The 27,274-nt window shown below is 44.9% G+C and overlaps 1 protein-coding gene across 3 annotated transcripts in view; it reads right to left on the bottom strand.

Moving 5' to 3' along the window:
• Positions 1-27,274, bottom strand: part of atrn (attractin) — a 111,946-nt gene that overhangs the window by 29,185 nt on the left and 55,487 nt on the right. For 2 of the 3 annotated variants that reach the window (XM_047337542.1, XM_035609641.2), the window contains exons 25-26: positions 26,648-26,709; positions 10,917-10,995 (exon numbers count right to left, since the gene is read on the bottom strand). In XM_047337542.1, coding sequence (XP_047193498.1) covers positions 10,917-10,995; positions 26,648-26,709 — 141 coding nt within the window. Of the gene's footprint in view, positions 1-10,916; positions 10,996-25,029; positions 25,954-26,647; positions 26,710-27,274 lie in introns of those variants that run through there. The other variant, XM_047337543.1, reaches the window with a different exon arrangement.

Here is a 27,274-nt window from a genome sequence, read left to right as displayed (position 1 = left end):
CTGATATCGCTCGCAGACATTGAATCATCATCATTTCCTCTCTCACAGGTATTCGTCTACACCCGTTGGTAACGCCTCTTGGAAATCTAAATTTAACTGAGAGGTCCCAGACTAATACATATTTGAGTATTAGTCTGGCTACGCCAGGCTACTGCATTGTAGTACGAACGGGCTTCCTGATTGGTTCTTATCAGTCAAGACTCGACTACAGTCAAGTAAACACTTACTGTTAGTCACACGTCTGCCTCCAAGAAAAGAAACCCCTCGTCTTACTTTTTAATTACTGTCGTTTCTCATTCGCAGTATTTTCTGTAATCAAGCCACTCTGCAGTAAGCGACTTGATATATGTTTTGGGATTAAAACTGAAACGGAAACTAAAAATTATTATTTTTTAACACTAAAGTTAAAAATAATAATTAAAATAAAATCCACCCTCTTTCATCTTTTCTCTTAATATTCAACTGCGAGCAGACAATAGAATATCCCAGAATAAGCAATCAAAGGAGAGTAAATCCATCACCTGCGTTTTTCCTTAATGTTTCCGGGGCACCACGTTCTCCCAGTGTGACAGTTCTGTTGCACGGCTGTAATTGTTAGAAATGTCAATTTAAATGTATTTTTGTTTCAGGGAGAGGACGCAGTAGCAATTTCTGCATCGTGTTCACGCTCCGTCATGAGCAAAGTCATTTTTTTTAACCCATGATTGACTGTTACAGAGTCATTAATAAAGTGCTGAGGACGCTCCCACAGCCCCGACTTCTTTATATCTCATAAAGTCATGTTGCGCTTCTGCAGCATGAGCCCAGTACAGTATATAGTATATACTGTAGTATATACTATATACTGTAGCACTGAGCTGTAACGCGGGCCACGGCCTTAACGGTCGGGCCGTCAAGGACACAATTACTCTTAGTGTCGGCGTGGTTGAATCCATTTACAAGGGTACGACACAATGGAAACAATGATTCACCTCCGTCTGCGAGAAAACAGTGGGAAAGGTAGTTCAGGATGATCACGTTTCCCCCTGAAACTACAAGGGGGAGCTCCTCACGTTAGCATTTAAGTCATGTAGCTTATGCTGTTTTTTATTACGTGACCTTAAATGAGCATAATGGTTTCATACGCCTTACATTACTGGATCACACTTGACTACGTGCGCAGTAAATCTCCAGACTAACTGCCACCGTGGAGGAGCGTTGAAGTGGGTAAAGCTGTGTTCGCAGAGGAGTAATTACAGATCACTGCCCCGGCCTCTGCACTCGGAGAATGCATTTAAATAGCATGATTATTTGATAAAATCAGCGAGGCAAGTGCCAGGAGATTTTAGCTTTTGATGATCTCATTTTCTTGTCTTTCGTTTGTCACAGCTCCATTTAACAGGCAAAGCACAGGATCATGATTAGCAAAGAGGTCATCTACCTTTTGGGGACTATTTACCGTCACCTTGTAAAATTCAGTCCAGGTCGATACGCTCACCAATTAAATGCAAAAATGACTTTTATTTAAACTGGGTCGTTGATAGAGCTGCAACAGTTAATCGATTAATCAATCAGCAATCGACTACTAATTTAATAGGCAACTATTTTGACAATCTTTTAATCGGTTCAAGTAGTTTATATGAAAAAAAGTCAAAATTCTCTGATTTCAGCTTCTTAAATGTGAAAATGTTCAGGTTTCTTTGCTCCTCTGTGGCAGTAAAACTAATCTAGATAATAATATCTTCGGTGTGTGGACAAAACAAAACATCATCTTGGGGTTTGGGAAACACGATTGACATTTTTCACCATTTCATGGACCAAACAACTAATTGGTTAATGGAGAAACTAATCAACAGATTCATAGTAGTAACAGCTGCAAAGTAAAGGTGGGAGAGATTGTTTTTTCCTTTCTTCCCTGCTCATGTGTAAACTGCACTCTCATCCAGCCATCTGCTTCTGGGACTGGTGCGGCGCGGGGCGGGGGCTGCCATGCTGATGAGAGGAATCTCCTTATCATTACAGATCTTTCGGGAAACTAATTTCATGCGGAGCTTTGACGTGCTACGTGACATCTTCATTGTGTTTCAGGTCTCTTGCTTATTCGGAGGAGAACCAGGTACCAACCACTCTCCCACTCCACTGCAGGGTTCATTGTGGCAGCTATTTTCTAAGATTCAGTCTTTAGTCCTGAGATAATATATTTAGTCGACCTCACCGTTATTTAATATTTCAACTTCTAGTCGACTTAAGCCCTGGATATTTTAGTCTCATCTTAATAAACAGTGTTTTTCTGTGTCATTCTAATCAAGACCAAGAAAGAACACTTTGGTAAAACTGCTTTCAAATAAGATTATATCAAAAATTATTTCTACAATTGTCTCGAGTAAACTCATGTTTTCCCTCTCTTTTTAAAGTGGGTCCAGTAAGTTCTTTTTCTTTCTCCGTATGTCATCCGATCTCTTTGAAGCCGTAGTGTTTTAACTGCACAGCTAACAAACCAGTCTAGTCCCAGAGAGACTGAAACGCCATCATCTCGCCGGCTTATAAAGGAAGACAAACTGTGGTGCTAAACGCAGCTGATTACAATGCCAAGACGACCACACCGACATGAGATCCTATCAGCAGCTATGAAAAGGAAGGTAATAAACTATAAGAGCACAAAGCTATCGACCGGACGCTATATTAAAACCTGTATCCCCGGGAAAGCCATTACTTAAATTTATGGATTCCCCAGATAAACAAGGTAGTAGCTCAACCCAGACCCATCACGAGGCGTATCAACTCGGTTACCCACAACACCGAGCTACCACCTTGGCTCCTCTGGTCAGTAACACAGGTTAAGAAAATAAAACTGAACTTAGAAAAACCTTTTCACTCGACTCTTCGCAGTCGTTCCCGAACCGGGGGAGGTAAAGACTGTGAGGAAATGTCTGCAACAGACCAGCACTCTGTCCAACAGCACCAACATCTTCCACGACCACATACGCCATACTCAAACTCTGCCTGCCTGCGCCCTTTCTGCAGGCGGGAGTAAGGCTGTTGTCTCGAGTAGTGGCCCATCTCTTTATGGAGGAAGAAGAGAGCAAAGAGCCTGATAACGGTTGCAGAAACTGCCCCCAGCCCCTGGGATTGGACGCATGGACGCCAACCTGGGCGGTGCGGGTCAAGGAGACGAGGGTCAGCAGTTTGTGGCGGCTGAGGGCACAAGGCACAAGGACACAGCCGTGGAACCGTTCAACAACTTTATTGCCAGTGGTGATTCATGGTCACCCTCTGAATCAGATGGCGAGGAGATGTCCAGGCAGAGCTGCGTTTCTATTTTGGCCATCGGTGAGCACGTTTACCCGCCTGTGTAAGTACCACTGAAAGTAATACAGTGATGGATTAAGAAAAAATGAGTAAGCCTTTGAAAGAAAGAAAGGAAGAACAAAGTGTGGCTTGGAAGAAAAAAACAACCCCCAAATGAGATAATTAAAAAATGTAAAAATATGACAATGGCCTTTTTATCTATGGTACAGTAACAGAACCAGTCATGTTATTGTAATGAAATAAATAAGATAAAACACAAGGAAAGAAAAATTTTGTAACCATTTCATTAGGAGAACTATATATTTCCAGTTAGATCAGGTGAAGACCGGCTTTAGTTAAATAATTTGTTATCTTACATCTAAGATATGTTGCCAACTTTCAGTAAATTTTGTGTTATTACAAAGTCAGAAAGCTCATGAACTCTTCGAGTTTTCATATATTATTTCCTTTTTGCCAATTATACAAATTTGGCTGCTTCATTGTAATGAAGAGCTTTATTCTAGTGGAGCTAACTGGGTATTATAATTTATGGATTTCTGTCTTTTTTGTTGATGGCACATTTATATCATTACATGCGCATGTTTTTGATGTATATCCATGCATAATTACCTTAAATGCATGACCCAAATACTTTAGATAACTACTGGGATGCAAAAACCCAGTAGAACCCCAAGAAATTTCGCCAGAAACGAAGCCAAACTTCAAGACATCCGTCAACGTGGTGACGACTGAACTTCTATAAATGTACAGCGCATTGTTTTCATACATTCTTGTACATAATGAACTGTTCATCGCGACAATGACACTACATGTGGTGCTTTGGTCGCAGGTTCACTCTCCAAAATAAAGCCTGTGAAACGCCTTCAGCGTGCCGAGCGGATTCTCGTTATAAGGCCTCTACGCTGCTCCCGTTGTTCAGAAACTTTTTACGTGCGAACATTCCCTCTCGGAGTCACCAAAGGTGGAAGCGAGACGGTGGCTTTCTGTTTCTGTCGCACCTCTGCACATCATTCATTAACACCTCACAACCTGGATAGGACTCGATTAGGAAAACACAAATAGTTCAGTTTACACATCACAGGCCATTGAGCAGCTCTCCACTCATTTTACAGCATAATAGCAGGTATTTCAAACATGGGGGCCGGAGCCTTGACACCTCAGCTGACATCCATATTTATAGCTGAGGAAAGGTGGTGGTGCTGGTGGTGGTGCTGAGAGGTTGGGGGGGTGGGCAGCTTGATGGGGTAATAAATATGTGAGGGTATCTGGAGACGTTTATGCCGCTTCCTGCCGGCGAGTCCGCCTCTGGCGAAGTGTAAAAGAATCTACTGCACTTAATCACGCGCGACGCGGCGGCGGCGATCAGGGATATTATCACATTCTGCATTTCCACCGATACCTCCCGGGCACAATACAGGTCTAATATAGGTTGAGTTATGTGTGATGTATCTGTGTTACGACGACAATGGATGTCGGGTAAATAAACGCGCCGTTATCATGAGGATATTTTTGTGGTAGGTACAGTAGCGAAGGAGGGGGGCGCCGGGGGGATATAACAGCGTGACATGGGAAGTGAAGACGGAAAACTGAACATCAAAGACTTCCTGTATTGTGCACCACAATGTCATCCGCAGGTGCCCTAGGATTTCTCTCCGCTCCTTTATGAATCAATACAGATGACTCAAGACTTGCGAGGCCAGGTGCTGGAATTGCTGGCTTTGAAAAAAGGAAAAAAAACTACAATTCTGCTCTGAAATCTCTTTTGATGGTACAGTCAAGTGAAAAAGAAAAGTCTCCGTCTGTCCTGAGGCAAATAAAAAGTGAATGTTAAAGCAGGACCATTATTACTGTATTTTGCATCATGATGTATTTCCCCCCCCCCCTTCACTAGAGGCCTCTGTTGTTTCTCTAATTACGCGGCGCTCCATTATACCTCGGAACTCTGAGTTCTCCAACTCGGAGTTCCGTAATTCCGAGTTCTGATATCATTCGAGTGTTGCTGTGACTGTTGGCTGCTGATAAGATACAGCTCTACTCCCCCTTTTCTACAACCTAGTCTCTCTTCAAGTCAAAGTAACTGTAACTACAGTAGTCACACATAATTTATACAAGTCAGAATTATTTCCACTCCTGCTGCAGTCAAACGCTCCTGCAGGAATAATCCGCCGGCGCCGACAGCGCGCCCCTCAAGCTGCAGCGGGGCCGGCTCTGACTAAAAGGCCGGGGCCTTCGATCGCACAAAATGGCCGCCGTGGTTGGGTCTGTCAATTGCCATCTGGCAGCTCAGGCTCCTTCAAAGGAGCCGTCAAGGTCTCAAAGGAAGGCTTTGATTAAGACTCACAGACATACACACACACACACACATTCAAACACATCTACTCAAACAGATGCACGGCGAAAACACACTTTCAAACACACGCAAACAAGAGCACACAGCCAACAGGTGAGCTCGGGGCTGGGCTGCTCCACAAACCTCCACCAGCCTCAGCAGGTGTCGGGCTGCAGCCCCGGTGAGCACAAACTCAGAGTCATAAGCTTCCTTTTTTTCCTTTTTTTAACGCTGGGGCTCCAAACCTGCCATATGCAAATAAAATATGAATCTTGACGGTGGAAGAAAACCCAAAAGGTATTTTTTCTCAGTCTGCACCGGTTGTCCTGTTGCCTGTAACACTTCAAAATTCAAACAAAAGTTTGATCATTACACCCTTCAGGTGCATTTCTTATGAATTTTGTCCTTTAAGGTTTTTAGGATTAATTACACTGCTGAAAAGCCACAAAGCTTTGAAGGTAAGAACCGTAGCACTTTATTCCTAAGGTCCATAATAATGTAGCTTTTCATTGTAATAAAAACCTTTTTAAATTATGTAAATGACATTACATGGGACAGAATGAAGTATTTCATTTCTATAAAGCTCTTGGAATAAATGACAAATCTATGTTGGCTAGTTGAAACTCAGAGTAACGAGCAAGTGTCAACCCACCGCGACGTCACCCGGTGGTTTGTGAGCCATTTTGAAGCCTCGAGTTTCGCATATTAACCAGCGCCATCTTGGTTTTTTTTGGAACCAGACATAGGAGCCGGGGGAGGCGTCTGATGAGAGCTCGTCCACTGCGAGCACCCACCTACACCTGCAACCATGCACAGATTTGGACGACCTGGCTGTCAATCAAGGCGTATCCATGCTCCGATGCATACATAGACTTCTATAGAATGGATTTCCTTTTCCGTCCTCTGCTGGTGATTCCAGAGAATACAGGCATCAGGCACCGATTGAGTTCTGTTAGATCCCCGGTGCAGCTCCCCGGACAGGGAGGTGCCGGTCCAGCTCTCCGTCTAAAAGGGTCCGAGTGCGGGTGCTATGGAGTATTACAGCCCTGTGCGCCTCACTGCCTCCGTCAGCCACGTCCGTCAACGGCAGCTCTCCTCGTGTGATCTGGGCTCTTGTGAAGTGCTAGATTTATTTTAGTGACCAAGAATAAGGTCCCAGGGATCTGTTGCTTTTAGTTTGGCTAGAACAACCTGTAAAAACCTTAAGGATGTTGCATGTCGGAACTCCAATCTTTTACTGTCGCAGAAAGGACTCAATGATCGCAATCCTTCCTTTAATTGCAAGTTGGTATTTATTTATTTATTATTATTATTTAGTTTTTGCAATGGCGAGCGCACAGAATAATCATCAAAAGAGTAAATATGGTACAGTATCAAAAGGATATAGCTTCCCATAAATGATTAAACTCATTAGCATCACATGAAATACTCTCATATTTAAGTGCTGAGGCCTCATATCTAAGTCTTTGTTACTTTGTTTGTTGGTTGGAGAGAACGAATCCCCTGGCCTGGGGGACAACGCCCTTCCCGCCGGGAGATAGAAATCCTCCAGCAGCCGCTTGACTCCCCGTACAAAGTACAAAACGTCCGTGTTCCGTCTCTATCTCGTGTCCAGCGGAGTGAACGGGGAAAAAGTCTTCAAGTGTCCAAAGTGTCTGCACTGCTCGGAGTATTTATATACATCAATTTAAGACAGCAAACTTCAGCCTTCCCCCTTCCTGCCATCTTGTTTGGTGTTAATCCACTAACAACTCTTAACGCTTAATTCTTCCCTTCTACGGCAACATTAAGACACTTCTGACTCTTCCCCTCTTTCCGGCGTACGTGCCGAATGTGTTTAGCAGTAGCATCAATGCAAAGGCTATGGCACAGTCTTCGATGATCTTACCAATGCACACCACACATACTTTGTGCTGCTTTCTGTGTTACACAATACTTAAAATCCCCTTCATTTCTTAGCACTTCTGATTTTTCTCTGGTGAGCAGTCATAGGGTTATATGTTATATATTATAGCGCTTGCCATGTTTTCCTGATTGACTTTATATTTCTCTCTGTGTTACGTCCATTGTGAAGTGGACTGCTCCTCTTCGTCCATACCAGTCATGCTCTCTGTATTCGTGTCGAGAGCGAGATCTCAACTTTCTCTTGACAGTTCCTAAAAGTTAATTTCAAGCAAAGTTTGCAGCATATTTCACCACTAAAAAGGTAACTGTGTTATACAGAGAGACTTAGAATGACCGCCGCAGCACAAGGAGCTTAAACTCCTCCTTAAAGTCAGCCGATAAGCAGCCTGCGCTGAGAAGTACAAGGCTCAGGGGCCAATGTCCTAAATTCCCGTGACCATGCAATGCCCACATCAAATGAAACGGCCAGCGTTTCCCGCTGCGCTGCGGCCTGAGTGAGGTGAGCGTGGGCACGGCTGGGTGCAAATGTGTGTCACTGTACGGCTGATGCAAGCGAAGGGTAACGCGGGGGAATCGGGGGGGGGGGTCGAATGTGGGAATGAACCCTGGAGGGACAGCACCGAAAAAGAACAGCACGGTCCCGGTGTCAGAGAGAGAGAGTTGACCTCGTGGAAATAAAACATGATTAGCTTTGTGTTTGCTCGGGAAAATGATGCGTTGCGTTGCATTGCAGTTAATGTGTGCATGTGAAGGCAGATCAGCGACTGTGTTCACGTCTGCATGAGTAGGACGAGGTAATTATAGTTAGAACGGAAGCTCAGTGGCGAAATCTGAGGGTTTTTTAACGGTCAATTTCAGATATCGTCCGGTTTGCGTCGTCCTCCATCTTCTTGTTGTATCACATCACTCTCACTTACCCAAACTCTGAGATTATGAGCGTAGACAAGGTGTATTTATATGAACTTTGGAGCAGTAAAACAATATATGGAATACATTGAGTATTTCTGCGCGAGTCACAGCACTAATTCAACTCGACATCCAGGATGGGAGTCGCTCACTATATAACTAATGTAGTATCTGCTCTCTCTCCACCACCATCCCTTTCCCTGATTCACATCAACCCTACGTGCTACATCTGTAATACAACGTTGATTAACGGTTATTTATTCTGCGTGGGAAAAAAGACATTATGACGTTCACGGCCCCGATTTGGGGTTATAACTTGTAAAACCGACATTTTGATCCGACTTCCAAAATGAGTTCAAACGAAAGAGTCAAAGAGCTGCAACGATGGAGGACAAAGACATGATGAGGAGCATCATTAATGGGACTCCCCTCAGACACCAGCTCGCTGCTCGTGTGTTTTTTCTGTGACAGGATTTTTAGTGCTGCCACCCCGGAGACAGAAATTCAAATGCTCCCAGAACAGGGCACGTCATTACGGATGCCACCTGCAGTTTCAACTGCCCATTCAGGCTGGATGACATGTTTCACTTTGACTAAAATTACCTCGTGTGAAAATTATTTTTTACCTCAGACTCTTATAGCATGACAATCCAGACTATAAAGCCAGATGGGCCGGTGATGTCACTGCGAATTCTGATTGGCAGAAGTGACTATTTGTATCAACTGGCTTGTCTAACATTCTGGATTCTTTATCAAAAGATATCCAGGTTGCAGAATAGATGTATGAGTCATGGTACCATCTTGACTGTCACACAGTATTTTTGAGAAGTGAAGAAACAGCGCTCGACAGACGCTATCGAGGCTGTGGCTCTTTTAGGGTTCAAGTTTAAGGTTCAATATCTCGTTTCATGTCTTCTTCTATACAGCATGATGTTCATTTAGCAAATTATGGTCCGATTTAGAGTCAAATAGACCATAGAGCACCGTGCAATTTAACATCATATAATTTTCCACGTGTTTAGTTGAGAATTGCTTTGATAAAGAATAATTTCTAGTTTGACGATATTTAGCCAAAAACGTATTACATAGAATATCCTCAAAAGTGATGGGTGTTGAGGAGTTTAAAGTTGGCTCCATCGGAAAGGTCCTGTGCTCATTGTGTTTAAAAGGCTGGCCCCCGCTGGACAGCTGCGGTCGTGTGGTGGAGCGAGAGAGGGGGTGCAGGTGAAGTGAGGGGGGGGACGTTGAGAGGCACTCAGGGAGGTCAAGGTCGTGACGCCACTTTTTGGCGAGGTTTCGTCCAAAAAGGTACTTCGGCGAGCGTGAAGAGCACCAACCGAAAGTTCATATCGAGCACAACATCAGCATCTGCCCTCGGACACACAAACAGAAACACACGCCCACACATGCACACGACCTCTCGGCCTCTTCTGGAAAATATGATGGCTGAAAATAGAGTTTGTCATTTTATATTTTTACCCCCGCAGAAACTTGAACTCACTGTGACTTCTCACAGTTTCTACCTTCACTTTAGTTTGCTAACCGGCTGGATTAAGTTTGTGTTGCCAAGCGGTTACAGTAGTCAGGCCCTCAGTCAGTCGAACACCGAGGCCACCGGGAGCTCGTGCCATTTCCTGGGCAAAAATAAAATAAAATGCCTGGACACAGATGCCTGGACAATGACAATGCAACTAAAGCCATAAACTGAGCAAATCTATTGTGGCTGCTGTCATCTTAGGAGGCATAAACCAATCACACGGGAGCTGTGTCAGGACGCCTGCTCTCTATCCGTCAGCACTGCGGATGTGTGTGTTTTTAAAAAACGTGGGTTAACGTCACAGTGGCTTAAAATCTGCAGTGCATCACATCGTGTCCTACGACCTTCTTCTAATCCACAGGTACGACGCAGACAAATTGATATTCAAGACCGCTTTTTTCTATGAATCAATGAATAAATTCAGTCATTATATCTGTTGTCAGTCTGACAACAAAGGGGCGTCTCAAATGTCGACCAAAAAACTTTGAGAATATCCACAAAAATAACACGAGAGACATTTGAGTCTTTTTTCCTGTTGATTCAGTGCATCTAGAAAAGACGCCACTTTCTACGCCATCGCCATGCGTTTCAGTTCTGTACTCCCATGTCTGACAGCTCAAGTGTTAGAAAGCCTTTTGGTTTACATAGATACATTTACAGAGGTGAAAAAAAGAAGTTTGTTCAAGGTAAAGTCTTTCTGTCGATTATGGAGGTCACAAGTTTAACTTTATTCTAGTACAAGTTTGGAGAGTGAAAACAATCAAACATTGTTCGATGATGTGCAGAGTTCTATATACTTGCAGGTGCAAGTTCTCTGCACTTGAAACAAGAACTTCATAGGAACCAAAAATAAATAGTACCGCAAAGTATGTTTGCATGGTTTGTTAATTCACCATCCGGAGAAGCAAACACGAATCAATATTTGCCGTGAGCTCGTTGTCTCAGACTTACCTCTCGTCGCCTTGACGCCCAGCAGCTCTGTTTGATCTTCCAGACCACGGCGGCCACCAGGAGCAGCGACAGGAAGCAACTGTGTACAGACAGACAGGAGATGAGTCAAAAAGACAGACCGAGCAAGAGGGAAAATCTGAGTGCTAGGATACGGGTGTGATAAGTAGATGAATGAAAAACTGGTTTCTTCTTCAAAAGTACAACTTTTCACGTGTGCTTTCGGCAGAGGAGGTGATTACAGCCAACATCAGTCTATGTTACTATTTAATGAGCTACAGGTCTGAAGCTTCAGGGGGTTTTTTTGCCTCCTTGATAAAAAAGTCATAAGCAGCTGCTCCGCCACGAGAATTATTTAAAGTCACTTTGACGCCGCTGCAGTTTCTGCTGCGTATAACCCACATCTAACAGAATGTTATGGTAAGAAAAACTCAAATAACAAATTCCTAAAGATATGGAGAGAAGTTATTCAAACATCAAGAAATAGTCCTCTTTTTTATGTAAAAGACACCACTCCAAAAAGAATAGAAGCCTGTTTGGGGAAAGTGTACGAAATGGGATCAGACAAAAGAATCAAAGCTGCAAATATCTTCACAGTTGCGGAAACATAAAATACCAGAGAATGACGTCGGAGAGAAAAAAGTGCGAGTGTAAAACGGCGTGACATGCAGGAAGCAGCTGTTGAGAGACGAGGGTGTCATCACATCCCATTTATGTTCTGCCAGTTCCATGTTTTCTTTGCCACCAACTCTCTTGTTAGTTCAGATCCAGACGACCACCCCCCCTCCCTCCTGCCCGGTTTCACACCTGCTGGCTGCTCCGCCCCCGCACACACCTGTTGACATTTACATAGTCACCATGTTTCATAGATATATATATATATATATATATATATATATACACTCGACAGTTGTCTCTCCAGACCTTAGTTTGCTCATCTGCCTGATTCCTTGTTTGTTGCCCTGCAAACAAAAACCTGGAAGCAGGGTTTTGTTTGTGTGCGTGTGTACAAAATTATTCAAAGATGCAAGGACACAGTTTCACCAAGCTTGGTGGGGATGTTACTAAGGAGGGCATCTGCAGAGGATTAGCTTTTGGAGACGATTGGTCAAAGCTCATGGTCAAGGTCAAGAAAAATGTGGTCGGAAAAACACAAGTAAACTGCAAATAATGGGGCTCGAGAGACAATCTAAAGCTTATGTTGATTTTCTTTTAAGTGTTTCCCACCATATGGTGTCAGAAAATTACATCATGCATAGTTTAGGAATTCATTTTTCCAGATATCTCTGCATCATGTAGGACTGTAGACACGACATGAGGCTTATACAGATTTTTAAAAAATATCACACGAAGAATTACATCATGATGGCCTTGTTATGACGTCATAGTAATGCATTGACTCTCGCAACCGACAAGATCAGAGACACATTCGTCATCCCATGGTGTAAATGACATCTCGATGACATCATGATGAAATGGCATTAATGCAATATAAAAAGTTGTCACTGCTCGATTAGCAATATATACAGTTTACATATTTCGCCCCTGCGATGCTCAGCTGTCGTCATCGACTCTGATGTGGCACAAAAAAAAGAGGTCAGGTTCTAAGTCAGACCCCAGACTGTTTCCTGTGTCAACACCATTACATGTATGCACTTTCACATTCACTAATGTATTAATAAATGTATTTGTCAGCGTGAGGTGTATTCAATGGGCGTATACTTATTTCTGGATGTGTGTTTCTACTCAGTTCCACCACACTGCTGAATTGTGAAGTTAAGTTGTCACTGTCTGTCATCTTGATTTATTTGTCCTACTCTCGCTTCCTTTCGGCTGGATACCATTTTGGAGCACTGGGAATTTTTTTTTATTTTTTTCTTTACCCCTGCTCCATTTCCAGAGTTTTCCCACATTTGAGCAAATAAGACATATACAAGGAATCAAATCCCGAGTGTTCTTTGCTCCGTGCACAAAATCGCCTCGAGGGTGGACGTGTTTCGCAAAGGTTGTTTGTTAGTGTCACTGTGTGTGTGTGTGTGTGTGTGTGTGTTCACTTCACTTCCCCTGACTGCTTTCACACTTACACTTCGGAAGCCATGTCGAAGAAAGGAAGAAAACCAAGAAAATAAAAACAAAGACAGTGCATCTGTGAGTGTGTGAGTGTGTGTGTGTGACTGTGTGTGTGTGACTGTGTGACTGTGTGACTGTGTGTGTGTGTGTGTATCTGCACAAATACATCAGAGACAACATCTCCTGCGATCTCAACTTCATTCCCTGCCTGTCACGCCTTGCCGCTGATTTCCTGTCAGCGTTCCTGTATCTGTCTGGCCCGGGCTCCCGGTATTTCGGAGCTCACTTCAGTTTTGCCAAGCGGCTGCTGATGAGCAGAAGTATCAGCAGCAGCGTGATGGGAAAAAAACAAACAAAAAAAACGCGTCAGGACCGGTGATCCAAACATCCACTTAAGAAGAGTTTCCTCCCGCAGAAACCATCAAACTATGAAAATAGAAATTTGTACAGTTATGTTTTATGTCATCTAGGATGCCTTGAGTTTTTCTACTTGTGTGAACACAAACAGGAAGACGACTGGGCAGCAGGACACTGAATGTCCCAATAAGACCAAATAGATGTGTTACTGTAATGTGTATTAAGTTTTAACAGATGAATTAGTGACATAATGAAAACCACCTCGACCAGAAGACGCGTCCGCGTCCCTGTGATCTAAATTCATCTCAGCAGTTGAGATGAAGTTTACGAGCCACTTTACCATTTAGCTCGTATCAGCAGTCGTGTGCATTCAAACACCGGATGTTGCAGACGGAAACGTTTGGCAAACGGTAGCGTGTTGATTGGTTTCTATTTGAAGTTTTACTTAATGTCCTGAATGGACATGTTGAAATGTCATCTGTTAGGATTCCTGTGGAGTTATGTAAAAACACTTTTTTGGCGTATCGTCATTTGTTAAAGGTTATTTTTATGTACTGTATTTTTCCACTTTTTTTTTTTAAAATAAGAAATTGGAGATTACATCATGTTCCATGCAGCAGTTTGCAGTGTGAGATGACCTGGATTGACTGGTGGGTAAAGAGGCAACCGTCTGATTTCTTCGTACATTCAACCACCCGGAGGCAGAAAAAAACCTTGGCTTTGAATTTCCCTAAAAATCCTTTTTTTTTCTTTTCTTGATTGTTTCAAGTGCATCCGACTTTTTTTTTTTTTTTAATTACATTCAAGATCACAGGAACAATGCCTGTTTATTCTCTTTCAGAGGTTTGGAAGTGGATTTAATTAGAAGCTCCACGTCGAGACGGAATCCCAGCGAGACTCCTCGCAGATGTTTCACAGAACTTTTTACCTCTTTCTCAATCCAAACGCCTCAACTCCTTTTAATACTGTGATGCGTTCCGATCTTTATTCATCGCCGCTCACCCTGTGTGACTTTTTAAATGTGCCATCCATTCACAAAAGAAAAAAAATGCCCCTTATCTCTCCGGGCTGAAGAGGACTCTTGAGCGATCCATCCGCTCAGCCATCGCATTGATCTCTGCTTCCTGCTCACTGCTTAAAGAGCGACGCGGCGCTGATGAATGACCGACGTGAATAGATATCAGGCCTCCCTGCTCAGCGGGAGAAGCGGAGCGGGAGACAAAGGACGGAGAAGGAGAAGGAAAAGACAATGGCCTCTTTAACACAGCTGTAAAAAGGTATGAGCATCAAACGAGGGGGGAGATTGTTTTTTCTGGCACCAGTGGACGTGGCCACAGAGCCGGATCAATGTCTGCGTGTTAAACGCAGGTCGGAGGAGAAACTGCTGGACGGACGCCAGCGCTGTTGTGTTACACGTCACGCCTCCGACTCCAGAACGCCAAGGGAGCGGCAATGTGCCGGCATGTTTTGGTTCAGCCTCAGAGAGTTGGGGTCTTCTTAAGGGCAACTTCGAGGGATTCCCTTAACTAATACCACAGAGGCGTGGAGGGTAATGGTGAAAGACAAGAGGAAATGAGTCCAAATACAAGCTGAGGTCAACGTAAAGAGGCGGATCCAAACAGACAGAGCAGTGCGCTCGATTTGATCTCGACCTCCACGAGGGAAACTGGCCAAGTTCGTCAGGCTTCAGCTCCCCCCCGCCCATCTGCAGCACCACCTCCCTCGCCACTCCATCACACCTGGAGCTTCTCACAGGGAACAGAAAGGAGCGTCCACCGAGCAGATGCTGCTTCACCACAACCCGCACTTCACTTCTCCTTTGAAGTGCCGTCGCTGCGCTGCGTCCATACGACCGCATGCCATAAAGTTCCAGGGGCGATTATCAAGCGAAGACTGGAGCGGTTAAAAGAAACAGACAGAGCATCTGTTGGAGACTCTGACAGAGGAGCTAAAAAGGCCACGGTGCCGTGAATCACATCCTATGGAGCTGGTGCCAGGAGTCAATGGATGTGTTTACTGAATCTTACAGGTTCATGAAGGAACGTCACAACAAGGCTGCTTCACAGCAGCTACATTCAGAATGCAGCAACTCCAGTCACATTTGCATCTTGTTTAATCAGCACTTTGCCCCAGTTTAAGCTGAACAACCAATTCGCAAGAAGTCCAAGAAACTTTATTGCCCGTTGACTCTGTCAGACGCTCCGTGACTTAGTTGACTGTGGAGATTCATGGAGCTCTGTGCAGCCTGCGGGGCTACAACAGCCAACACTCACTGTGAATAGATCCATCTCCATTTAAGTCCACATTGCAATTGAGCACATTCTGGTATTTCATGCTTTTTTTTTTTAACCAGGACTGAGAAAAGCTAACAAGCCCCGATGCCACGTTCAAGTCAGGTTGTCTTCATTACAAAAGTGCCTGAAGGCCTGAGTGCCAGCTGTTGAAGATCTCTCAACTCTCTCTCAACAGGCGTTGCCGTCATCACCGAAGCTCCTTTTCCAGGCAACAAGTCACATGGGGGGGGCGGGACTCGTCACCCTGGCGACCAAGAAAAATGGGGAGGCTTGTCTTGAGCCGTAAGAAACCATTGCTACAAAGACAGCGAAGCCCTTCGGAGGGAGAAAATCTGTTGGACAATGAATGTCGCCGTTGTGCTTTTCTTTTGTTGTCAAAAACCCACTCGAAAAACTTTTTTTCTCCCTTTGGATGAAGTTCCCCCGACGCCCTGCCACCTCTTCTCTGCCAGATAACAACACCCTCTCTCCCTCTCGCCTTCAAGGTCGAAGGAAAGGTGAGAATAAAAGGCAATCTGATCGGAAACAACGCTCATAAACGGGACATGTCAAAGTGGCAAGGACCAACACTCAACTTCTAATTTCAGATGAGACGTGTCGACAGTCACACAGTCTTTGTTTGGATTGATTTCTCCTTCAATGGAAAGTAATTTTCCTCATAACCTGAAAAAAAAACCCCTAAAATCAAACAATCCCAATCTACCTGTTTTTACCTTTTAGATGCCCGGTGGAGTTTTCATTGTGAACAATCACAGTTTTTGTCTTCGGTCAGTGTTTCTCACCAGATCACACTGTGAGTGCGTCCTCAAGGACAAACAAACATGGCCGATGCACTTCCTGCCTCACAAAGTTGTTTTATTGAAGGCTTTCAAACCTGCAATGTTTACTTGAGTTGATGGTTCGCTGCTGCTCATTTTATAGCCACACTGCTGCGACCGACTGCTGCTGCCTCTGCAGTGGGCAGACGCAAAACAAAAAAAAATCAACGGTGTACCTTTAAAAATCAGGGGCTTTAAAATATATATACTATATACTTCTATGCATAAAATATTGTTTTTCTCTCTGGCAGCTAATGAGGGAACACAGCCTTGAAAGAAATTGATCAAAATCCTAAATTTGCTTAATTTGTTTCATAAAGTATAAGTCATAAATAATTTGGTTTTCCTATTGTGATATGATCAAACTAAACAGACAATCTTATTTTTACTGGATATAATATACAGCATGTTTGACATGCTCTCTTTGGCAACCAACGGTGGCTGCAGTACAGGTTCACTTTACGACAATGCAACTGAAGATGAGTAAAGAAAAGTCTTAGTGTATATGAGTCCAAACTTTCTTGATGAGATCGGGTTCACATACAATACAAGTGGTCTGCTACAGTTCAAGTGCACAAGCGACGGAGAGCGAGTGTATTACGGCCACGAGTCGCTGAGGCTAGAGAGGTGAGCTCCTTCGTGTCATTGGCTAACACCCGTCAGCAACAAACAACAGCCACAGGGCAAACACCACCAGGCCGGCTTTGTTGTCTGCAGCCGGCTGAATACTAATCCGGCCGCTGGCTTTTTACACCGGGACGGGATATTAAAACTATACTCAGCAGCCAGATGCCATTTCACGATCGCTGATAAGTTTGTTTGACTGAATCGCACGCACGCACGCACGCACGCACGCACGCACGCACGCACGCACGCACGCACGCACGCCATGATTCTCTTTTAAGTATGGTTAGCTAGACTAAAAGCAAAATCTAATTTGGCTTTGGATTCTTTGAGGCAGAATGGCAGGCTTGCTGCAGCAGAATAATTTTTTGGTCATTCATAGATTTAAATTGGATAATTTAATTGGTCACAAACAGTTATCGTTCATCACGAGGAGGTGACGAGAAACACATTAAAAGTGCAGCTCTTGTGGTTTGTAAATTGCTCTTTTTCAAAGTGGAAGTTCCATAAAATTATTATGAATTCCTTAACACTAATTCACACACTTTCTACTGTAAATCTGGCCACTGCAGCTGCAATGAATGCACTACGATTAGCCTGTAGGAAGACTGAGAAGTTGATGAATGTCTTTTGGTAGAAGATCTGAGATGTAATCTCTGGAAAGAGGAAGCAGCGGTGAAAAGCTGCAATGAAGAAAAAAAAAAAAAAAAGCTTCAGAAGCAGCCGAGGGAATTTGAATGGAGCATATTCACCTCTCATTCCGAGCAGTAAAATCATCTGAGCACAACAACGACCGTGCTGGTCTTATTATTAGCCTGGTGCATGAGAAGTCCAGCGCCGGTCCAGCATTTCTGCTTTCGCTTGTATGAACCTGTCAGAACTTATCTGGACCGAAACGGCAACAAAAGGCCTGAGAGCTCACGTAATGGGCGTGAAAAAGGAAGCGAGAGGGAGAGTGGACGCGAGGCCGCTCGGACGGGAAGAAGAGCTCCGGCCTCCCTCTCGGGACTCCCCTGGAGTGCATCGCGGCCCAGTTCACGTTCCCCGCGTCTCTCTCCTGCACCGCTCATCACAGGTGAGGAAGAGGAGGAGGTGGAGCAGAGAGTGGACGCGTGCAGTCAAACCTACTGATCCGACTCATTCATTATTAATCGGACGCGGAGCTGCTCTCAGCTCCTTGTGGACCTATCAGGAAGAAGATATAGCCGCGAGGCACATCGTGCACTCTCTCTCTCTCTCTCTCTATCTATCGGCACCATCTTCCACTTGTATCTCTCTCCAGCTCCGCCGCCGATGACCTGACAATGAGGTCAGATACAAAGATGGAGTGTTAAAGAAAGTGAGAGGGCGGATTAAAAAGGGGAGATGGAGGAAGGGGGGAAAAGGGGGGTTAGTGAGAACGGAGGGAGGCAGGCAGGGGAGGAAGATGAAAAGAGTGTTGGAAATATGGGAGGAAGAAAGAAAGAAAGGTGGGAAAAAGGAAAAAAAGAGCAAGCAAAGAAAGAAAAAAAAGAAATTGGAAAGGCGGCGATGCAGAAGCAAAGGTTCAGACAAAGATGAAGCGAGTGAGAGGAGGCAGAGATTCACGTGGAGAAAGAGGCGGAAGTGAAAAGCTTTAGAGGAGAGGAGATTGTGGCACGGCACCGGCGGCAGCCCCTGCCGAGTGCCCAGGGAGGCCCCTTAGGACAGACAGACAGACACACAGGGCTTGAACGTGTGTCGAGTGTCTCGCTGCCGCTCCTTCTCCTTCCTCAGGTGTCTCGGGGAGGAAGAGAGAGAAGGTCTGCTGTCAGTCAACGCCGCGAGGGGGCAAAGCTGAGGGCAACACAAACACTGGGCGCGTTTGAAACAAACTCCCGGGTGAATTGAGAGTTTGGACGCATGGGAACATTTTAATAAACAGAGGGTAGATAGAGGACGGACAAAGAGAGGAGCTGCGAGCAACTGACACGTAGCCGCAGACTGTGATTCCTTTAAAGCGCACAGAGACGACTTTTGGGCTTAAACTTGTCATTATGATGTTAAAGCTGACACCACACTCACATACATTGGTCCCATATAGGTCTTAGCCTTCACCATGGTATTCTCCTGGCAGAAAAAAGACGGGTCGATTTACGACACAAAGGATATGGATGAGCATTCAGTCTGTGGAGAGAAGCTCCTTGACTTGAGCTGGCGTCGAGTAAGCTGTGATGCCAATGCTGCCGCACGTCAATGCGAGGAGCCAGAAAACATGTACAAACTTCTTTCTTCTCCTCCATTATAAGTGGTGATGACAACTTCCTATAAGGAAAAGTACCTGCGTGCCTACTGGCGTCTTTTACGACTGTGACCAAACAGTAGTACCACCTGGAACCACTGGGGGGGGGGGTTGTTTATGTTTATGCAACTCATCCGTTAAAAGTTTGAACATTTGCTTGACAGCTGGAAGAACGGATGAAATCAAGGCTACGGTTGACGTTCCGTGCCGCGGCGTCCCCTGCACTCCGTCCTGCTGTCAATCAACCCCGGGCCTGTCACCGCGGCTTGACGCTCACGCGGGCTGATGTTTGTGTGCGAAACACAAACTTGTGTTGGGAGCGAGCAGGGAGCCGCGTTGTGTTGCTCCACGCCACAGGAGGGAGGGGAGGGAGGGGGGGGGTCAATGTCACTTTCCTTTTCAGCTCAGCGCTGTGATGGATCTCGTTCTGAAATTTGAGCTCTGTGCTCGATAATGAAGCCGCTCCGGACCGAATACCACCGGGCGAATAACTGAGAATGATCTGTTGTCTGTCGTAAACGGGTCGCAATTTGAATTGACATTTGGAATTGATTTTATTGAGCTGACCCCCCCCCCTGCTCAACTCATGCAGGTTGCGGTCAGACGCCTTAAAGATGCAGTGGAGAATAAGAACCAGTCACTGTGTGTGTGTGTGTGTGTGTGTGTGTGTGTGTGTGTGTGTGTGTGTGTTAGTGCGTGCGAAGGACAATCACACAGCTCGGAGGACACACAGCTCCACTGAGTGGACAGCTGCTTCCCATGTTTAAATAAAGCGTTTTTTCCTCAGCGTGTTTGTCTAAATGACTGTTGAAAGATTTTTTTATTTTTTGCCCCCGTGTCCAAATGTGCAGATTGTGTTTAAAAGAGGCCGAGGCAGTAACGTGACGATCGCGACAACAGAATTATTCATGTCCTGTTGCAGGCCACTTCCCGCTGACGAAATATGCATGAGTTGCCACTCGCCTGTCCTCATGAGCCCGAGGGGCCGACACGGAGAGACGCGCGGCTCAGTAGGTGTTCGCAAGTGTTGGATGCCTGTGCAGCCATATTTTCGAGAGTGGCCAATGTCTTGACTTACTTTCTGGGCAACGAAAACATCGGTTCAAAAGGACAGGACGCACTTAACTTACACTAACTTTTGTAAATGGGTGAAGCTACTTCGTCAAAAACCAAAAGCCACTGGAATCAGCACGACCAGATGTTTTCAGACGAAGAAGCCTGAAACGTGTCACCAATAATAAATAGAGATTTGTTTTTTTAATAGTTTGGAGGCCTGTCTTTTAGACCAGTTCTCCAAAGGACCGGCGCCTGCTTGACAACAGTTAGGTCGGTGTCCGCTCTCCCTTATTTCCAGCGGTAGGAACAACCAAACTAAAGGAAAGTAAAAATAGGAGTAAGTGAGACAAGTGTGTCCAGATAGAGACACGCTGCTGTTGAGTTTTCCAAATATATATTCCATTATACCTCCATCGTATCAGGGTGGCGGAGGACGGCCGCAGAGGCAGATACGTCAAGTATCGGCCAAAAAAAACCTCAACTAAGGGCAAGTGAGGACTAGTTGTTTTTTGGGGGGTGAACTAACCCTTTAAAATAAAATTCATGTCAACAATTCAAATATTAATAACAGATTTTCAGTTCCCCACCAGTGTTCTGAAACAGACGTCACAGGCGAGATTAGCTGGCTAATTACCTCTCTTCCCTGTGGCAGTATTGATACAAATCATCTATATTTTTGTTGTTATTATGAAAATGTATTAAACTGTTCTGAACTTCTTTATAATTAAATAATCCATGTTCATATACCGATTAAGTACCACTGATTATATTACGATGCCCGGTCTTTCCTGTTTGCCCTTCATTTCCCCTAAAAAGTGTAATTTTTAGCATTTTGAAAACCTGTTGGTGATGCAACTGCTGCTGCGGCTTAAGCACCAGAAGTTAAAGGTCTCGACAGGTGAGGATGAGGGAGGGGGGAGGGGGAGAGATGAGAGTGGGAGGCAGAGAGAGAGAGGATGGGATGCTGACTCGTCGGGATGTGGGAGTGACGACACTAATCACCTCTCTGCTCTAACAAGGTAAACGGTTCAGACCAAGGTCAGCGAGTGGAACACTGCTCGCTCTCTGCTCGCCCACTCAGGGTCTGGTAGAGGTGAGGAAACGTTGTCTGGCGGATTTAAAGGGGCAGTAAAAGACTGTTTGTTGTTGATTTGTTTTCACTCGGATATGGGAGACCTACTCCTTTTTTAGTTTTGGCAAAAACTTTAACTGTGAGCCAATCTTCTTCTTTATCACAGAAGATAAAAAATTGAAGTCGCCTTGATGGCAGCAGGGTGATTCATTCCTGTCATCGCACACACACACACACACACACACACACACACACACACACACACACACACACACACACACACACACACACACACACACACACACACACACACACACACACACACACACACACACACACACACACACACACACACACACACACACACACACACACACACACACACACACACACACACACACACACACACACACACACAACCGTCTGGTAGCCCGTCCTTTAAGGTCTATAGTCTGCCCAGACAAATAAATTACAACCCTCCTCTCTTTTCAAACTGTAAAAAAAGAAATATATAAATCATGAATCATTTCAAACACACGCTACACAGTGAGTGAATTATGATTTTTTAAATACATTTCAGCTTTTAATAATTCATCTCAAAGAGGATGACATTTTTTCAAAAGGTGTTGACGAGGCAGAGGTGCTGGGTCATGAGCTCTGTGTTGGTCTCTCATGATAATCGTGTTGTCCATGATTTGAAAGTATGGATTTAAAGTTTTCGCATCGTAAACGTATCTTAATCATGTCTCTTTAAGGCCCCTCCCCTCTTATTAGTAAAGTAATGAGCTCTCGACGAGCTGCACCAGAGACGGTGGTGGCAGCAGGATGAGGTTGGAGGATCTCAGTTCTATCGTCCTGTATCGCCATGTGAGCCTGTAGACATTTGAATGGTGGTTTCGGGCCCTAGCAGATGCTGATCATGGTCTGCAACTTGTAATGTCTACGTGCATATGGCGTATGAAGATTGTATGAAAATAGGCTACAGATCAGATCCTATCATCTAAGAGTCTGAGGATTTCCTGCACGCTCACGTATCTGAGTAGTGACACTTTGAGGTGCTTGACACCGCCAGCATCAGGGTTTATGGGCCACAGGGAAAACTTCCTTCTCTAAAAATACAAAGTTAGCACTCGTGTTGAATGGAAGTGTCCACCGAAAAGTTATTTTAATATCACCTGTCAAGAAGCACAGAGGTGCGGTCCCGGAGGAAGCAGCATTTTCTGGCACATCAGGCCTCGCTGACTATTACAACCAAAGTTTTTTGAAAGTAAACACCACAGAGGACGTCTGAGATGTGGTCAGTGTTCGAGAACAACGGTTCGGAAAGTCTTTTCCTTCTGTTACTTTGATGTGTACATCAAAACTGAAAATGAACACTGGTCCCAGAACAAAGAACAGGGACCGGCTGCAGGTGAGGAGCCGGATGCCGTCCCTAAAAAAACCTGACAGTTTCTTGTTCCTTTTTCATCTGAAATTATATCAAAACATTATGTCTCTTGTTTTGCCCACAGTGCTGCGAGAGGCTGATTCCACAGATTCCGCTGCACTAAAACGTCTGCCTTTGGCAAAATAGACCATTTAAGTGTCGTTACTTAATTTTGTTAATTATACATTCCGAGCGCCATCAATTCTCCAAGACGTGCACAGATGTAATCTCTGCAGGTTAAGTCCCACTTTCATATGCACCTCTTTCGCTGAGGAGCTTCTGCTGAACATTTTTTGCTCCATAAACAAGATAAACTATTCAGAGAAAAAGGGAAAAGGAAAAGTTGGCCGCGAGAAAAAAGATGATGTATGAAGTCGGAATGGGAAAACAGCCACAGCCGCAGTAATATTTCCATGACAAATATGTCCCAGCATGCAGTGTGGAGGAGGGGGAAAAAAGTTGCATTTCACGAGGGCTCTTTTTCAGCTTCCTCCAGCGGTCTGGCCTGATGTAGCCGAGAAAATTTGTCAATCAGGTCACTATCACTTCAAAGAGCGCTTTCTTCTGCAGCGGCCAAGTTTAAGATTAAAAACATGACAGCTGGAGAAAAGGAAAAAAAAAAAGAAAAGAAAAAGTCAAGAATACATTTCAATGCATTTCCAAAAAAAAAAATTGTTTTGGAGATTTTCACTTGAGCTTTTTCCAGGCCAGGAGGAAAACGTTCAATTTGCTCAGCCGGAGAAAACAATCTGTCAAACGACTGTCCACGATTTTTAACAGGTTAAAAAAATAGTGTTAATTCAACGTGAGAAAAGTGCTGCGTCACTGGATGTGAATGTGTTAATGCATCTGTTTGCTGTTGATGTTTAACGCCTGTTTGGAATCGCATTGTGGCTGGAGAATGCATGTGGGGGAGATCGTCGCTGGTGCTGCAGATAACGGGATGGCACCACCTTCATCTGTCCCCACGGGGGAACATGCCACACGGCGAGAGACAGCACCGAGAGACAGAGAGCGAGATTAAGACGGAAAGTGAAAGTCGGAGTGAAGAAGAAGAAGAAGAGCAAACAGTTTTCACGTTAATTAGCATCCCTCTCCTCGCCCGCAACACAAACAATGCAGCTCCCCAAGAGCCAGAAGCAAACGGGGACGAGGCTGCGAGCTCGCTCACTTGAGGGTCTCTGCTCATCTGTGCTGAAATCAGTGGCAGGCAGCGCACACATCAAAAAAAAGAGAAAAAGACTGAGCTGTGGGATTAAGAGCAGGTCTCAGAAAACGGGGAAGGAAGACGGAGGGACAGGGGGAGAAAGGAAGGAAGAAAACACAACAGAGGGAGGGAGATGGAGAAGCGAAGATGAAAGGAGAATGATAGGATGAGAGCATGAGGAGGGAGGAGGGAGGAGAGGAAGCAGAGATATGAAGAGGACAGGGGGACAAAAACAACAACAAGAGATGAAACACGGGGGAAAAGTGGAAGACGCCACGGAGAAAGAAAAGGAGAGACGGCTGCGTCCTGCACACGCCAGGCGCAGGGCCGCATGCGTCGAGTGCTGACATGCAAAGATCCAAATGCTGACGCATGTGTATGAACATCACAAGCGTCACGGGCGAGGAACTGCATGGTTCGGCATTTGTATGCAAAGGCAGTGAGGTGAGGGATAACGACACTGTGGCTTTTTTAAAACGCTGAACACCATTTACGAAATAAACCTCAGTCAGGAGGATTTATTTCCTATGATGCTGAAAATGTTAGCGAACGACACTGTATTGGCAAACGGCAGGTCGCCAAACTAGGGGAAACGATAATCCTTCAAAAACGGCCCCGATCAAATGTCTCCGCCTTCACTCGGCTGCTGGATCAATAAAAAAAGCAGCAGGACTTGGAATAACTGACGAAATCCGACGGTTCTCCTCCGAGTCGCACACACACACACACACACACACACACACACACACACACACACACACACACACACACACACACACACACACACACACACACACACACACACACACACACACACACACACACACACACACACACACACACACACACACACAAACACACACAAACACACACACACACACACACACACACACACACACACACACACACACACACAAACACACACAAACATGTAAGATGCTCAGGAGGAATAAACACACACACGTGCACTCAAGCATGCAAGGGACACACTTGTGCACTCAATTTTCGGTCCCGCTCGTTCGAAAGAAAAAAAAATCCATAACGCATTACAGCGGTTCCCGAAGAAGTGAAATATGGGCCCGGGGGATTCATCGCGGCGCAGCCGTTGGCAGCGGAGCCGCCGCCGCCTCCGTCACCGCCGAGCAGCCCGTCGCTCTGCTGTCAGCAAATCATTTTTAAAATTCCAGTCGAGATCCAAAGACGATTCTCTGAGCCAGGTAATATCAGATACGTCCCAGGAAAATGTGTGCGAACACGTATACCGTCTCCGTGCCGTCGCATCGCATGTCATCATCAATTTGAATAGAATATTGGAAGGAAAAATGGAAGGGGAGAACTCAGCCCGCTGCATAGTTGGACAGAATGCTGATATTGGATCCGATCGAGAAAAAAAAACACAGATTATGTTGCTATTCATGTTTTTTCAAATGCGTCCTCGATGTGTCTTGGGTGTGTTCACACCTGGACACTCGGGGCGGATGTTAATCTGAACGGGGTCAGACACTGGTCATTCAGCAGGTGATGAAGATGATGCTTTTCTTCAGTAGGTGATTGAGATGAAAACAGGGAGGAGGAGGAGGATGAAGGTGAATCTTATGTAGCCTTATGTTCATCGGGTCAACAGAGACATGACATAAGCTGCTTTCAGACTCGCACTGAAGTCCAAAGAACCTCACAGGTCGCGTTGATGACTGTAAATAAAAAACTCTGCTTTCCACAGCGGGAGTTATCGCCATGTCGCGCCTCCTGCTGCTCTACACAGACGCCACAAGATGTTCTGGAAATGTTCCCGTTGGTGTGAACACGTCTGACTCTGACAAACTCCCGCTGCGTTCGTCATCTGTGAGCAGAAATGTCTGAAAACAAGCAACTGTTCATTATCGAATTTATATGTTGATGTCAAAGTTCATGGTTAAAAAAAGAATGCAGGTTCAAAGCTTCACCAATTAAATCAAAGGAATCATTTAAATCCATAAAGCCACTGTCTAACAGTGAATCCTACTCTGCAGCTTCCTGCAGTGTCTTGATGTTTTTGTTTTTTTTAGAAAGATAATGTTGCTCCGTGTCAACTGTGTGTAAATCCAGCAATAAAATCTATATAGATTACTTTATACACTAGATGTACGTATATAAATCATGTGCTGCTGACATGTGAACACGTTCCCAGGAGATACTGGGCCTAGTGAACCTTCTGTTTGCCCTCGTTGGTAGAAAACTGAGATAATACAAGAGAGAGAAAAAAAATCATTGAGTGTGCCTGTGCTCGTGTGTGCATGATGTGTGTAAATAAAACAGATGAGTGGGAGTTGCATGTTCGTGCATGTGCGTGTTTGTGGTGACAGCCAACCAGTGAACTGCAGCAGCTTGTTCATTGCAGTGGCTGGTGCACAGCCGAGCTGCTTTGGTCATCCATCACACAACACACACACACACACACACACACACACACACACACACGTGTGTGTGTGTGTGAGTGTGTGTGTGTGTGTGTGTGGTGTGTGGAGTAAAGGGAAGTGACAGGACAGAGGGGCAAAGAAAGGAGCTGCTCACCTGAAGAATGTGACAAAGAATTGCACCAGGTCCATGAAGTTACTGTGCTGGGAGAAGGCGATCTGTGAAAAGGCAAAGAGAGAGAAGAATAGATAACAGAGTCAGAGATGTAGGCACAGTGTGTCAACAAGTGGTCGTCAGCATTGTACACTCAAGGAGACGTCGGACGGGAGTCGACCTTGTGGATCTGACAAAAGGAACAGAAGTGAGTGTGAGAGAGATGCTCACAAAGGCAGACAATGCATGTTTACTGTACGATTATATGTTGTCAACGTGTGCTTTTTATGCTGTAAAGCAAGTTCAATCACAGTTTCAATAATATAAGGGATTGTGGCTCCCTCAACTACTGGGAGGTTCCCAGTCCGTCTCCTTATCCGTGTCCCAGACGACACGGCTGTCAGAGCGGCAACACACCAGCTGCCCACATGATTTTTAATTTTTTTTTTTAAATTAAAAAAAACATTCCTGCACATGTGGGCAGAAATATTCACTTTGCAATCACCACAAGAGCAATTGTGCTAACAACATCCTGTCTTAATCAAGGTTGCCAGGGGTAACATTGATGATGTACACCACCTCCTCCTCCTCCTCACACTTACACACACACACCCCCCTCCCCAAAACACA

This window comes from Scophthalmus maximus, chromosome 15 (genome assembly GCF_022379125.1).
Source record: "Scophthalmus maximus strain ysfricsl-2021 chromosome 15, ASM2237912v1, whole genome shotgun sequence".
NCBI classification, from domain to species: domain Eukaryota; kingdom Metazoa; phylum Chordata; class Actinopteri; order Pleuronectiformes; family Scophthalmidae; genus Scophthalmus; species Scophthalmus maximus.
This window is presented reverse-complemented; position numbering and strand designations above follow the sequence as displayed.